The sequence below is a fragment of the Tarenaya hassleriana genome, unplaced genomic scaffold (assembly GCF_000463585.1).
Source record: "Tarenaya hassleriana unplaced genomic scaffold, ASM46358v1 Cleome2, whole genome shotgun sequence".
NCBI classification, from domain to species: Eukaryota; Viridiplantae; Streptophyta; class Magnoliopsida; order Brassicales; family Cleomaceae; genus Tarenaya; species Tarenaya hassleriana.
This window is the reverse complement of record NW_010965372.1, coordinates 3209019-3223919: the sequence shown is the minus strand read 5'-3', so window position 1 is coordinate 3223919 and position 14901 is coordinate 3209019. Positions and strand designations below refer to the sequence as shown.

Below are 14901 nucleotides of genomic sequence, written 5' to 3'. Positions count from 1 at the left end.
TATTGCATGGCACTCCACTAACGTCGACCCAAAATACCCACAAAACAACATTCCTTGCAAGAAATACGTATACGTATACGTACAACAAATACCCATTATCACAACACATTCTCTTTTTTTTTTCCTACAAAATTGGAGAAGTACTGCCCTTTTTTTTATTCGATCATCCTACAAAATTGACAACCTTTGGACCTTGTCTCTTTCTGGGGTTCGCATCACTTCTACTCTGATCAGAAGCTCCGGTTTTAGCTTCTGATGACTTGTTTTTATTGTTGCTTTTCGTGTCTCCCATCACGAAGTCATCCTCAAGATCGTCCCCGCTTGTTAACTTAGTCACCTTCCCCCTTGGAATCTCTTCGTAATCTGCCGTTTGAGGTTAGAACAATGCAAAAAAAGGTTATGCAAGGAAGATCAAATTTCTCTCATGAATGCCGACTAATGCCATTGAAATCAATGCTTAAACCTGTATCCTTTGCTTGGATCGAACTTCGGTTATCTTTATCAGGGCAATCCTTCACTAGATGTGTCACACTTCCGCAAATATTACAACATCCTCCCTGTTGAAGAAAGAATGGGACGAGCAAGCGATCAGCTTTAACTTAGAAATAAGATCTCAGAGACAGTGAATAAGCTTCTTTAACTTCGAATTGGTACTCTCCTGACTCTTGAGAAAAGGGTAGAGAACAAAATCGAGCATTGTACCTTTGGGTAGATCCCATGCTTATTTTGCGGGCAGTTCTTGCTCAAGTGCCCACGTTCCTTGCATATGAAACAACTTGCAAATTTTGTTCCCCCTACATCACATTGAGGCGTAATATCACTAAACTAAGTTTGGGATCCTTAAAATGTAGTAATCAAATTATAATCAGAAGCTGACAAAAGAATGCTGAGTTGTTCTTGTTCACAAAGATTAGTGGTGAATTTACCATCTTCCATGGGATAGGGACATTGAGAAAGTGAATGGCTACTTTCTCCACAGTTGTAGCACAACTTCTTGTCCGAGCTCTCGTCGCTCTTGTCGGGGCAGTTTTTAAGACTATGTCCTCGTCTTCGACAACGCAAGCATACCTACAAGAACACACAACTCATGAGTCTTGTCCATACTTATTTGCTTTTGTCTCTGGATATTATGCAACAAGGAATCAAAACAAGATTTCGTCTACCAAGAGCTGCAAAAGGACAGTCATCAAACCATAACCATTAAAGGGTCAATTCTGCTACTATACTCGTGTTACTAAGATTAAACCTGATTGCTATATCTACTCTAGGTACAGCTATGGACATGCTTTACAATGGTCATACAGAAGCCAACTGATTTCCCCAGAAACTAAGAACAAACAATCCTCCAAAACTTCAAAATCTTAATCTTCTGCTCAAAACAATGCCCAGATTCTACCAAACTAAATTCTGAATCAAAATCGGACAAAAACCCATGAATGAAACGCGATTACCGCATAGAAACAGCATAGAAAAAACTTCAAACGAGCAAACCTTGTTCTTCTCCCACTCAGATTTTTGGGGGCAGAGCTTGGCCATATGGTCATTGCCCTTGCATATGTAACATCCTTCCCCGGGTTTCATACCGGGTATCCTAAGTGGGTGCCTCTTCATGCCTCTTCTCACCGTTCCTTTACTCGACCCGTCGATGGGTCCAGATTTCTTTCGCTTGAACATACTTTTCTTCTTCTTTTTCTTCTCCGGATCCTTCGGCGGCGTCGGCTCCGGCTTCGGAAACATCTCCGGGTGAGCCTCCTTGAATCTCTTCCTCGCAAGTCTCTGCCTTTGGCTCACCATCTTCGACAAAAATTCCCTGCGAACGAGCGAGAGCGAGAGCGAGAGCGAGAGATAGCGAGAGCTAGAGCGAGAGAGCGAGAGCGAGGAATCTAGGGCTATATTGTCGACGAGGGCAAACGAAGAAGTGGGCAACAATCGAAGGTTCAGGAAAATTATAACGTTATAAATGGGCCAGGCCCATGGGCTATCTATTGTTTGATACCTTCCAACGTCGTCGTTTGGTATCACTTCGCGTACCTTCGACGCTCACCGAGCGTGAAGTGTGGAACCTCGCGCGTTAGGCAAAATATTCAAAAAAAAAAACAAAAAATCAAATTACCTCGACACCAACGGCGACGTTATCATTTCCATTTGTTCCGTCTTCTATACGAATAAAATACCTAAGATCACTAACGCCATTATCTCTCCGCTATACGTGCCGTCCCTCATCAATTTTTTTTTATATAAATCCAAATAAAGTCATTAACTATCTTAACTTTTGACCAAAATCCATCAAATATATAAACAGTTTAAAAACAACATTTCATTTTAAATTTGTTATAAAATAATCAATTATTAATTTTAATTAAAAAAAAAATCATCAAATCTAAATTATTTGAAATATTTTCTTTTAATTTTGTTATAAAAATCTATAAAATTTGAATAAAATATATATAAATTATAAAAATTTTAAAAATCACAAAATAGTATTATTTAAATTTATCGTATTGTCGTATTAAGAATTTATATAAATATTTATAAACACCATATTTTATATAATACATTTATATACAAATGTTATATTTCAAATTAAATATATTTTATTGATTGTAAATATAAAAATCTAAAAAAAAATTAAAAAATAAATATATATTTTATTTAAAAAAAACTTCTATTTTGCATATAAATTTTTTTGGTCAATTCATACAACATGTAGAAAATTTCATATTTTTATTTCAGTTTATACAAGCAATTGTGGCATCACAATTATCTTATTATTGTTTGTAATGTAGACTCTTACATTCGATGAAAAAGAGACAAGGTCCACTTCTCTCACTCGCTGTCTGATTATATCATGACATGAGATGCCGTATGACACATTATACAATGATAAAACTCATACCATATCTTTCATTATTTATTATAATATCACACTAATAATCTCACAAACCGATTTTGTTTGGTGGTGACTCAGATCGAAAACGGTGCCGGAGATTCCGACGACGGCTCCGGAGCCGGAGATTCCGACGACGGCTCCGGAGCCGGAGATTCTGACGACGGCTCCGGAGCTGGAGATTCGGACGACGGCTCCTGTGCCGGAGATTCGGAAGACGGCTCCGGCGCCGGCGGCGGCGCCATCCCGAGGAAGCCGACGACGGAACCGACCGGAGAAATAAGATCGGAAACTCTGCCGGAGCTTCTGATCTCCGACATCTCTCTTCTCTTGTTCTTCTCGTTTTGTGCTTCACACAACTTTGGAAGAAACACTCCTGTTGTTATCACACCATTTTCCCGATTAAAAATAATAATTTTTTAAAAAAAAAATACCAATCAGGAAATTTAACTTGCAATAAAGTGTGTAACTTCATGGTTTGTTTCTATTTTAAATTTAGGTCCAGATATTTATTTTATTTTACGGAAACAAATTCAGATAATGAAGATAGTAGTGTTCTTGAAGTTCTGCAAATCCGGTTCGATTTTTTTATTAACCGATAAAAACCTAACCGGACTCATCAGACGCATTTTAACATATATCGAATTTTATATTAATTTAATTTTAATATTGAACTCAATTCTATTTATCATTAAAAAAAATATTTTCAAAGGTGTGGATATTTCGAATTTTGGTTCTGATTGGGTTTATTTATTTTAGAGTTCAGAAATTTTTATTTCTTAAATAAATTGTACCATTCTTTATTTTTATATTGAATTGGATTGGATTTTTATAGATAATCTTTTAAATAATATATATATATATATATATATTAGAGAGCTCGGCTTTTGATGATGTCGATGCTCATCTCGCTTGGATCCGTGGCCTTATATATATATATTATTTTAATTTACGTACCTTCACCGGCAGCGAGATTGAAGTAAAGATCGACGACGTTGGGGCAATGGTTGAAGCACTGAGGCGAGCAGAGCTTGCGGGTGAAACGCGGTTCTAGCAATGCGTCTGAAGAGATCCCCAGCGTTTTGCGATCCAGACCGCAGTCCTTAACGCAGCGTTCAGACTCGATCACGTTTGCGACTTTGTCCGCCTCTATCTCCGACGCGCGACACGTGTACACCTCCACGCCGCTCCTCAGCGTTTACCCGTCGACGAAACCGCAAACGCGCACGTGTCTTCGCTGAGACTCTCGCACGTGACTTCATGCCCTACGTACGGAATTTAGCAAACCAACTGATTATTCGCACCATCATCATCAAACAAATTTATTGAAACATTAATTCAGAAAATATCATATAATAACGAAAATATAGAGGTAAAACAAATAATTTTGGCATCATCCGCATCCATCTCGTATGGGTTGAATGTGTATATAAACAATATACACACGCATACAATACACGTGTGTGTGTATATATAGAGTGAATGTATAAATCTATATAAATAATAGGAAGCTAGGCTTTTATTTTTTTACATTTACTATCTAATTGAACGCTAAAATTATTGATTTCGACGTTAAATATTATAAGTATATTCGAAAATTTATTATAAAAACTTACCAAGAACAGTTTGGAAGGAGAGGGTGGTTAAGACAAGAAGAGAAGCGACAAAAGCTGCATTGTGAACAATGTTCAAAGCCATACTAAGAGGAAGATCGATACGAGAGAGAATGAGGAGAGATTTCCTTAGGGTTTTGATGCCAAGTGGTCAAGAAATTGATCTATTTATAGATTTTTTTTTCAGGGAATACAAAATTAATAAACTATGAAAATATTTAAAAATTAAATAATTCAAAGAAACGAAATGAATTAGAAGTGGGTGGTTGTTAGTGAAAAGTCGTGCTGATTTAATTGGTCAAGCAAATGTCAGGGAAATCCTTTACGTTCCATATTTTGCACTGTCTATTATAAAAAAAAAGTTGGAAAAATCAACCAATTGTTGTTTTTTTATTTCTTTTTAAGTAAAAACTAAACCAGACGTATTTAAAATCAAAACCTATGTAAAAAATTAAATATGGATAGTTTTAACAAAAATAAGAATCGAAAAAATTAATGAAATAAAAACATAATCAATCTTCGAGGTATTACTATTTAAGCGTGTGGTTATTTTTTGTAAATATATGACACTATTAAATAAATAATTCCATATATATAACAAGCGAATCCAAATATAAATCGAAATGTAAGCATAACAAATCCATTAGTATGATTAATTAACATAATATATGTTTTCTCTTATATTTATGTAGCAATAACGAACCAAGATTGTGATGGTTAGTTTCAATCCAAATTCATGCCTTTTATGAAATCCCTTTTAACATACGAAAACACATATGTAGACTGGTACATTACAAAATAGCCAACGTATATCGTTAGATGTAATGTTGGATTTCATAAGAAATAAATAAATTTTTTTAATAAAAAGGTATGTTTTAATATAAATTGTATTCCGCTATCAATGGCGAAGGTTTCTCATATACAGACGCCAAATGTGGACTTGTGAAATTTTTTTTCCAATGAATTTTGGCATTCAACCATGTTTCAAATAGTTTTGTTTTATAATGATTTCCAGGTATCCGCGAGATAAGGTATCCGAAAACCCGCGGGTCTCGGGTAAAAATGTCAACCCCTAGTTGGGTGCACTTTGCAACAATGTAACAAATTTCAAACCAATTTATACTCCACCAATAGTTTTATTTATTACATTAAAGTTTAAATATAGGGTTATAATTATAATTATAATTTGTTTATTAACTTCATGGTCATGTCATGTGAACCATGAAAATGCTAAATAACATGAATGAAAAATACAGATTGTTTTTACCAAAAAAAAATATACAGATTGTACAAAAAGTCCAAGAGCTCGTATTTGATATCTTGTGCGTTGATTTCAGTATTCAAGGCAAACATAAAATGTATTTTATTTACGTGGATATCTTTTTTATAAATATAAATTAGTCAATAGATTTATTATATAGAATTTTCCAATAAGCCGGGAATGACGGGCCAAAACTTGGAAATAACCTAAGACGTTCGGTGTCCGTAACCGTAAACGATGGCAACGACTTGTCGACGTGTCAAAGTCTACGGAGTTCAAAGATCTTTTTTGTGTCTTTAGACTTCTCAACTTCCCAACATCACGGAGCCGACCACGTATTATTTTTTAAAAAAAATTGAAAAAATTGTAAATAGTGAATCATTCCTCGTCCAAAGCATTGAATTTATGCGGAACGGAAACATGTTTGTATGTGTAAATCTAACATTATCAACCGTCGACTGCACAAAAATAAATAGATCCAAGTGTTACCAATTTGTTATACAATACAGGGAGAACAACAGATACGAGAGAAAATATATTATATACCAAATATTTTAGAAGACAGTCTTAGCATGTTTTACTGGTTTTAATGTTTGGTACAATGTGAATTTGGTTTAGTGATTTATTTTGGTTTAAGAATTTGATATCGTTTTATTTCTTTTGTTTTGTTTCTGTACTTGAAGAAGATCCAGCACGCGGAACACGGCAATCATTAGAAAATCACGAATTAAAAACGCAGTAGAGGTCCTCGCCAATGGGCTTATGGACATCATTTTCTTCTTTGTACCCAATTTGGATAGCTTAACCGGTGGAATGGGACGCAAAACTTCTGTCCCCCGAGTTCGAGTCTCAAGTTGAGAAGCATAATTTCAATCACATAGTTTGCTTTCGATCCCGAAATTAGTCTGAACTTCGGCCCATTACACCCGCTTACCCAAAAAAACAAAAATAATTTTTCGGTTTGCAATAGAAACCAAAATTGACCCAAATTCAATATTCTCTATTTTTCGAAAAAGTCCAACAAAAAGAAAAATCATAACTAATCTCTTCTAGGGTGTCAAATGGGCCGGGTTGACTCGAGTACGCACTCGATCCAGAAGTTTTGGGTTTGGACTGACTCGAGTACGCACTCGATCCAAAAGTTTTGAGTTTGGACCGAGTCGGATCGAATCGGTCCGTTCAATTTCTTCATTGTTAATATTTTTTTTATTTTTTATTGCATTAATATTTTTTAAAATAAGCTACATTGAACGTTCGAATTGATCCGAAATCCGATTTTCTGATCCAAAAATTTGAATTTTTTCGGACCAAAAACTTTAGGTCCAAAACCCAATATTTTTTGGATGACTTCGAGCCTAGATTGACACTCCTAATCTAGTCGTTGTTACTACCCAATTGAATTTTACAATCTGCATTTATAATTGACATCTTGACATGTTATTCCATCCAAGTCCGGTATACTGTCAAATTTCTAATCAACAACTTAGCCTAGAAAATTTACCCTAGAGTTTTAGAAACATGAAAAAGTTACCATAGAAAAAAAAATCATAAATAATCGGTTAGTAGAATATTATTAGGTCAAAACCAATATCTGCAACGAAATGGTTTTTAGAATAACGAAATGAACCGATCAAACCGGTTCAAAGGTTAGTTTACTCAAACCCTTTTAAATCGGTTTGATTTGCATATGTGAGATGAGAAGTCAGATATGCTCATAAACGCCGGTCTTGTTTTAACTAGAGATGGTGATTTTGGTTTTGATTAAACACAACCGGACCTATCTGGACGGAATTCAATATAAAAAAAGTGAATGCATATAAAAATTTTTAAAATAAAAAACTGATTCCTAATTAAATATGAAAATGAACCGAATACAAAACGTTTTTTTTTAAAGAAAATAAACATTTTTAATAAAAAAAAAATCAAACAAAATTCAAATACTAACATGAAAAACCAAATTAATTAGCTTTCAAACGAAAAAAGTAGAACAAAAAATAACAACTAACCAAGTTCCAGAAAATCAAATTAGACTCCCCAAACCAAACCAGCCGGACTTTGAGATTAACTCGAAGCCTCTATCTCATAAGGAAGGTGTGGGCAAGACGTGACGTGCGGGTTAAACATAATTGGGCTTGGGCTTTCAAATGCTTACAAAAAGCCCAAACATTGAACTAGATAGAGGCTTTCTCCTTGTATCTCTTTTTAAGCAGAGAAATAGAAAAAAAAAAGAGATAATCGTTCACTATAATATAAATAATAATCCATAAAACACCACATTATCTATAAAATGAAATCATCTCATATATGGAAAATATATTTTGATCTTAAACTCTAAACAATTATATTAAAATTGTTTACATATTACGATTCACATTCCATTAAAAGTGATAAAATATATATGCGTAAGGATTTTGTGTGCGTATCATTATGATGTTTTGGTGTATGAGAGAGTTAGGAATGTCGAATCTTAGTACACGTCACACGAATCGGATCCAATCGGCTCAGCAAACTGCAAGATTACCACACGATTACATTAAAATTAATCGATTTCTATGTATAATAAATAATATTGTTTCATGAACAAAAAAAAAATGCGTTGTACGAATTTTGCATATCCCCAATTCCTTTCGTATGCATTGGCATTTCAATAACTTCCAAGAATTCATGCATTTTTCTTTTTATTTTATTGCAATAACTTCCCAAAACTATGCAAAAATAATGGAAAGGGCCCTACCGGGTTCGAACCGGTGACCTCTTGATCTGCAGTCAAATGCTCTACCACTGAGCTAAGGACCCTAGATTGATAATATATTAATTAATTATAAATTATAATTTTGATTAAAATTAATCAAATATTAACAATGATTTAATATATGTATTTCAGAAATTTTGTTTTTATTGATGGTATTCCATTCCCATTAAAATCTTGACAAAATTGTTGAAACTTGAAATTTAAAAAAAAAAACTAGTCAATTGTATTTATATGATCTTAATCATATTTTGAAATATATATATATTATAAATTATTTTTAGAAATGATAATAATTTTTGAAAGATGGTCCAATTGAAATATAGCAGTTAGCAGTGCGATTTAATTAAAAAAACAAGTATAGAGGAAAGTAAAATTAGGATAGAAAATCGAAGCGTGGGAGAAAAATTCATATAGATTTTTTCAATTATCTGCGAAATATAGCTGGTTCAAAGATTTAGTGAAGTTTAAAATTATAAAAAAAAAAAAAAAAACATGAGGAGACGAGATTTACCAAAAAAACAAATAAGGACAGGAGGCGGACGGGGACATGATGAAAGCGGTCACCTTTCTCGAACGCGTGTGACCGAAACGGAACATCGTTCAAACCCAAGCCTTCTTTTGACTTGTTCAATCACCTACGTTGACTTTTATTTTCTTAACCGTACGGACTGTATATTTTGATTTTTTTTTAATTGTCTCCGGTCAAAAATTGAACTTTTTTTTTGTATAAAGGCGTGAACTTTTTGTATTTTATACAACTAGGAAAATATAAAAATATTAAGATCTCCTCATTTAATGAATTATATCTGAATTTTTTCAAATTATTTTTTTTTTACTTGAACATAAAATTATAAGATATAATAAAATTTAGTTTAATATTGAACAAAACATTTAATATATCCGTTGAAAACAGACGCACACGTGGCATCATAGATATATGAACAATGAGGGAGAGAGAAGGGAGAGACGAGAGAGACACGCAGACGCACGTTCCTCACCAGCTTGAAATGGAACATAGATGTGATGTTTTTTTTCTTGGGGGGACCATACAGTTGAAATTAAAGGATTTCACATTCGAATTAAATGCGCTGTCACCATTGCATCAAATTGTATAACGTGAAATTATCAGAGATTTCACATATTGGGCCGAAATTTCAGGTTTCACATAATAATTCTTTTTCAGTTGTGAACGGGTTTGACTATGAAACGGAAATCAATTGCGATTTGGTCTGTAACACTTGGCATTATATATAGTATCAACGTTTTGGTTAACAGAGACAAAACAATGTTAATTTCAGAAATTTTAATATATATATATATATTTTTTTTTAAAAAAAAATGTTGCCTTCATGCGTTGGTAAATAGATAAACCTTGCATGTTTTCTAGCCCGTACGTATAAGTTTTGTAATTACTTTCCAATAACAACATATTTATGAAATGAGGGCTACATATGGATATTAATTTAATAAATATACCCCGCCGTATCTGTTCAATTAATCTATTTCTAAAACGCTTAGTTTCGAAACAAGATATTTAATGCATTTTTATCCAACTAATTATTTAACGTACAATATTAAGTGTAACATGGGGAAAAGTGACCATAACTAGAAAAATAAATAAATAATAAAACCATTATTTTTTTTAAATGAAGCATTGTGGATCGCGTGATCAATGTTGATATATAATTGTACGATGTTATGGTTAATTTAATAATATTCCAATAAATGAAGGTCCAATATGCACCAAGTCCATCCTTTAATTTTATTCAAAGGCCTACCGCCTACACGAAATGCGGAGATTGTATTGCCAAAAAATGAAATAAAACAATAAAACAAAAGCCACAGAGCACGGAACTCATTGGTCAAAGTCTTGACTTTTTTTTTTTAAAATGTCACGTCTCTATAAATACCTCGTTTCCCTTCATCATTCTCATGCATCACCTCACCACAACACCAAAAGAAGCTCCCCCCTCGTTACCAAACACATCTCTCGACAAACTTGAGATTATGTCGTGTGATTTGAGCTTGTGCTTTGGGGTTTTGGCATTGGTTCTTGGTCTTGTGTTTACGAAGTCTTGTTTGTCGTGTTGGGTATTGCCGGTTCGAGCCCTAAAGAAGATTAGGAAGAATGGATTCGTGGGTCCATGTCCGAGTTTCCCTTTCGGAAACCTCGAGGAGACGAAGACAATCAAGGCGGAGAGTGTGAACCGGAGGAAAGCTGCCGCTGTCACCCACGACATACACGCTATTGCTCTTCCTCATTTCGCCCGTTGGCAACAACAATATGGTATCCGATATATTGTTGAATTAAACTTGATTTTTGGTTTGCGATTTTGTTTTTTGGATCAGAATCATTATTGGGCTTAATTTAGTTTTGGATCATTGATCCGAAATAAATAGGAAGAGATACAAAATTAATTACGATTCAATTTTTATATGAAAAAAATATCTAGATTTTTAGATAGAATGAATATCTAGAAACTAATAATATTAAAAAAAAAATAGATATTAGAATATATATTTTATTTAAGATATTTATTAATAGTTGTGTCAAATGGATATAGGTACCTATTATCTCCCTCGTTTGTAAAACAGAGCAAAATAAAAGACATAAAAAGAGTTATAAATATAAGTTTTTTTTTTTCTAAATACTTTTTCAAATTTCTTCTTAAAACTTTCTTAATTTTTCGAGTTTTTATATCTAATTCTCTTGTTTTTCTCTTACATATACATATATCTTTGGAATGTTTGTAATATATAGTCTTGTAACGTTATAACCCTACAGGATATTGAAATATTTAGTCGTACCAAATTAAATATACATTGCGCGTATGCGGTATTGATGTATTTATTTTGCGTTGAATTAATGTTAATTGTGATCATATATATGACGCAGGCAAAGTGTTCGTGTACTGGCTGGGGGCCGGGCCGTTTTTGTACGTAGCGGACCCCGAGTTCTTGAGGGTCATGTCGGAAGGTATGTTGGCCAAGAGTTGGGGAAAACCTAATGTCTTCAAGAAAGACAGAGAGCCCATGTTTGGAACAGGCTTGGTCATGGTCGAAGGCGATGATTGGACCCGACACCGCCACGTCATCACCCCTGCATTCTCCCCTCTTAATCTCAAGGTATATATATATGTATAATGTATATAGTTAATTGACGAATCATTTATAATAAATACTTACATATTTATGAAGATCCGACCGTGTTTTCTAATGGTAAGACTTATCTTAGCTCAAAAAATTAGACTGCTTGCTTTGTTGGAAAAAAACGGATCGTATGCAGAAACTTCCCTCGCTTTTCCCAAAAGCATAATTTATAAGCCACCAAAGTGAATATATATTCAATTTCAAAATTGTTACAAAAAATGTCAATAAACAAGAAAATTGATTCTTCTTTCTAACATCGTTGGTCTAATATTTCATTCTAACTATATATACACACATCTCTCTCTCTCTATATATATGTATATATAGGCCATGACAAGTATGATGGTGGAGTCGGCAACCAGCATGTTGGACGGATGGGCCGTACAAATCAACTCGGGAAACCCGGAATTCGATATGGAGAGCGAAATCATAACATTGGCCGGAGAGATAATCGCCAAGACGAGCTTCGGAGTCACCGGAGAAAACGGACGTAAGGTTCTCAAGAACCTAAGAGCCATGCAATACACTCTCTTCAAGTCCAAACGCGTCTTGGGCGTGCCGATATTAGGCAGCATTCTCAACTTCAAAGAAACCCTAGAGGCCGAAAAACTCGGCCGAGAGGTCGACCGCTTGCTTTTATCGATCATAGACGAACGGAGAGGATCGATCCAACGGGGAGAATACCATCGGGATGATCTATTGGGGCTGTTGCTGAAGACGGATCATGAAAAGAAGGAAGGGAGAAATTTGACGGCGAAAGAGCTCGTCGACGAGTGTAAAACCTTCTTCTTCGGCGGCCATGAGACGACGGCTTTGGCGCTGACGTGGACACTCATGCTTCTCGCCATTCACCCAGAGTGGCAGGAAAAGCTCCGGGAAGAGGTCCGACAAGTCGTCGGAGATTCCGACGTTGATTACCACAAACTTGCAGGGCTTAAAAAGGTACGTATGTATACGTATTTGCATGTAAAGCATGGTTTATGTCCAACTATACATATACACACACACAATACATGCACGTGTTTTTGTTAGAGGGAGATGCATCTGCGTGATGGACGTACATGACAATGACAGAGTAGTTTCCAGCATGAACAACTATTTTGCTTTTCTTGCACACGTCATATTTTATTTTTTATATTTGAAATTGATCATATAAAGTCAGTATAGAACGTGAGGAACAAAGGTCAACGTACGGAACACGAGAGAAAAAAACATGGTCAACGTGGGAGACCACGGAATTAATTAGAAGTTCAAGTAATCTTATTATGGATATAGAACATACCTAAATCTATTACAAATTATAATATATATATATATATATATATAATATGTATATATACACGTTCATGGTGGGTCAAAGTCAATGTCATGTATAGGTCAAAGGCCATGACCACGATGTGAACAACTTAAGGACCGCATCCATACGCATCAAATTGACACGTGCGAATTGCTGCCCTCTTGCACCTACTCTTTTTTATTTTTATTTTTGTTTAATATTCTGTTTCCCCATCGTTAGGGTTTGCCCTCATTCACAAAATTTGCAGTAAAAAAAAAAAGAAAAAAAAACACGTGTGTGAAATTAAAGCTCGATCATAGACAAAGCTTCATCCATAATGAATATTTGATTATCATATAATTCGTATATTGACTGTTTGGATCTTGAAATGTTATAACAGATGAAATGGGTGATGAACGAAGTTCTACGATTATATCCACCGGCCCCAAACGCACAACGACAAGCTCGGAGGGACATAGAAGTTGGCAAAGGCCTTGTCGTCCCTAACGGTACGAACATTTGGATCGACTTAGTGTCTATGCACCATGATCCCGAGTTATGGGGGGATGACGTGTACGAGTTTAGGCCGGAGAGATTCGCCGAGGATTCGAACGGTGGCTGCAACCACAAGATGGGGTTTTTGCCGTTTGGATTCGGAGGGAGAATGTGCATTGGTCGGAACTTGACCTTTTTGGAGTACAAGGTTGTCCTGACTCTTGTTTTGTCCCGGTTCGAAATCTCGGTTTCGCCCGGTTATCGCCATGTACCGACATATATGCTTTCTCTTCGTCCCGGTTATGGGTTGCCTCTCATCGTACGACCCCTTTAGATTCCTCTAACGTGGATAATATTCTTTAGCATCGATCCTTGCATGCAAAAGAAGAAGAAGAGGAATTGATATTGGGTTCGTGTTTAGTACTAGGGAAACTCCGGCAGTATTTTCCGCTAATCAATGTTTACCTTGTTTATATGGAATATACAACTTTTTTTTCTTGAATAATTGGTATCATATGCATATTTTGAGGGGAATAAACGGATCAAAACAGTTTATAATTAAGGGGATATTGTTGAAATAATAAATAAATAAGGGGTCAATATAGAATTTTACCAAAAGGGGACGAACCCAAACCCGACGGAAGTGAGACCGCCGATAAAGAAAAAGAAAGGAAGTACCACGCTCCGGCCAGTATCTATCTGATCTTATTGAAAACAAACTATATCGTGTGTGCGATAAAAATGAAAATCAATATAAAAGTTTCAAGGCATGTGGGGGGGTCGTAAATTTCTCTTTCGTCTGTAGCAGCGTTTCCTCGCCTATCCCTCGGCATATCGCTGCATGGCTAACATGTCGAGCCGTGAATCAACTGCACCTCGTGACTCCGCTTGAGTTTTCATATTAATCTTCATTTTTCATCGCCCAGATGACATAGCTTGTTTTGGACAAGATTGGATATTGAAGGGTGAATATATATATATTGTGGATAATAGTCTTTGAATCCATGTAATACACGTCTTTTTTTTTTTAAATAATGGGTATCATCTGCATATTTCTAGTGGAGTAAAAGGCAGAATAGTTTATAAGGGGATATTTTTGAAATAATAAACAAATAAAGGGTCAATATAGATATTTACCAAAAGGGGAGAATCAACACGAGTTATTCACATTCCCTTCTTTCTCTCGTCTTGAAGCAACGAACCCCAGAAAGAGTTGTCTATCGTCTCTTCGACGTCAAGTGGGCAGCAATCAATCTTCCCAAAAACCTTTGCCCAGATCGTCTATGGCGTCTCTGACGGTGAATACGTGGACGCCAAGCTCTCTTCAACTCAGATTGGCCCTAAACTACGGGAATTTCAGGGTTCCGGTACGGGCGATGATGGCGACGAAGCTCAGTCGCCACGTTCGAATGTTGTGCGTTTCGCAGAATGCGGAAGCCCGCCGTGATTTTGGCGGGGGGGACGGGG

General features: G+C 35.4%; 4 protein-coding genes and 1 non-coding gene across 6 annotated transcripts in view; 2 read left to right on the top strand and 3 right to left on the bottom strand.

The window, feature by feature from the left end:
- Positions 1-18: 18 nt before the first annotated feature.
- LOC104811975 (DNA-binding protein HEXBP) lies at positions 19-1926 on the bottom strand. The gene is made up of 5 exons (XM_010538878.1): positions 1492-1926; positions 927-1068; positions 703-794; positions 464-557; positions 19-363 (listed from the first exon to the last, which is right to left on the bottom strand). The coding sequence occupies exons 1-5, from the start codon at positions 1792-1794 to the stop codon at positions 164-166; spliced, it is 831 nt and encodes a 276-aa protein (XP_010537180.1). The 5' UTR covers positions 1795-1926; the 3' UTR covers positions 19-163.
- A 760-nt stretch (positions 1927-2686) lies between these two features.
- On the bottom strand, positions 2687-4624 carry LOC104811974 (sulfated surface glycoprotein 185). The gene is given in 4 exon segments (XM_010538876.1): positions 2687-3263; positions 3845-4081; positions 4084-4152; positions 4504-4624. Coding segments are annotated over 4 exon segments (687 nt in total). The 5' UTR covers positions 4586-4624; the 3' UTR covers positions 2687-2964.
- Positions 4625-8485: 3861 nt separating this feature from the next.
- TRNAC-GCA lies at positions 8486-8557 on the bottom strand. The gene has a single exon. It is a non-coding gene; the product is annotated as a tRNA-Cys (tRNA).
- A 1908-nt stretch (positions 8558-10465) lies between these two features.
- On the top strand, positions 10466-13995 carry LOC104811973 (cytokinin hydroxylase-like). Its single transcript, XM_010538875.2, has 4 exons — positions 10466-10800; positions 11410-11639; positions 11991-12605; positions 13340-13995. Exons 1-4 carry the CDS (start codon positions 10521-10523, stop codon positions 13766-13768), a joined length of 1554 nt encoding a protein of 517 aa, XP_010537177.1. The 5' UTR covers positions 10466-10520; the 3' UTR covers positions 13769-13995.
- Positions 13996-14606: 611 nt separating this feature from the next.
- Positions 14607-14901, top strand: part of LOC104811972 — a 4538-nt gene continuing 4243 nt past the window's right edge. The window contains exon 1 of one of the 2 annotated variants that reach the window (XM_019202447.1): positions 14607-14881. In XM_019202447.1, the coding sequence (XP_019057992.1) occupies positions 14718-14881 (164 nt within the window). In that variant the 5' untranslated portion in view covers positions 14607-14717. The remainder of the gene's footprint in view (positions 14882-14901) is intronic. The other variant, XM_010538873.2, reaches the window with a different exon arrangement.

What these genes read in the sequence shown, in the direction of transcription:
- LOC104811973 (XM_010538875.2), top strand. Translation starts at nt 10,521, where the DNA reads ATGTCGTGTGATTTGAGCTTGTGCTTTGGGGTTTTGGCATTGGTTCTT. An exon ending in TCTCCCCTCTTAATCTCAAG is followed by an intron (nt 11,640 to 11,990) that starts GTATATATATAT and finishes ATGTATATATAG; the next exon opens with GCCATGACAAGTATGATGGT. An exon ending in AACTTGCAGGGCTTAAAAAG is followed by an intron (nt 12,606 to 13,339) that starts GTACGTATGTAT and finishes ATGTTATAACAG; the next exon opens with ATGAAATGGGTGATGAACGA.
- LOC104811975 (XM_010538878.1), bottom strand. Translation starts at nt 1,794, where the DNA reads ATGGTGAGCCAAAGGCAGAGACTTGCGAGGAAGAGATTCAAGGAGGCT. An exon ending in CTGAGTGGGAGAAGAACAAG is followed by an intron (nt 1,069 to 1,491) that starts GTTTGCTCGTTT and finishes GTGTTCTTGTAG; the next exon opens with GTATGCTTGCGTTGTCGAAG. An exon ending in AGCATGGGATCTACCCAAAG is followed by an intron (nt 558 to 702) that starts GTACAATGCTCG and finishes TTTCTTCAACAG; the next exon opens with GGAGGATGTTGTAATATTTG.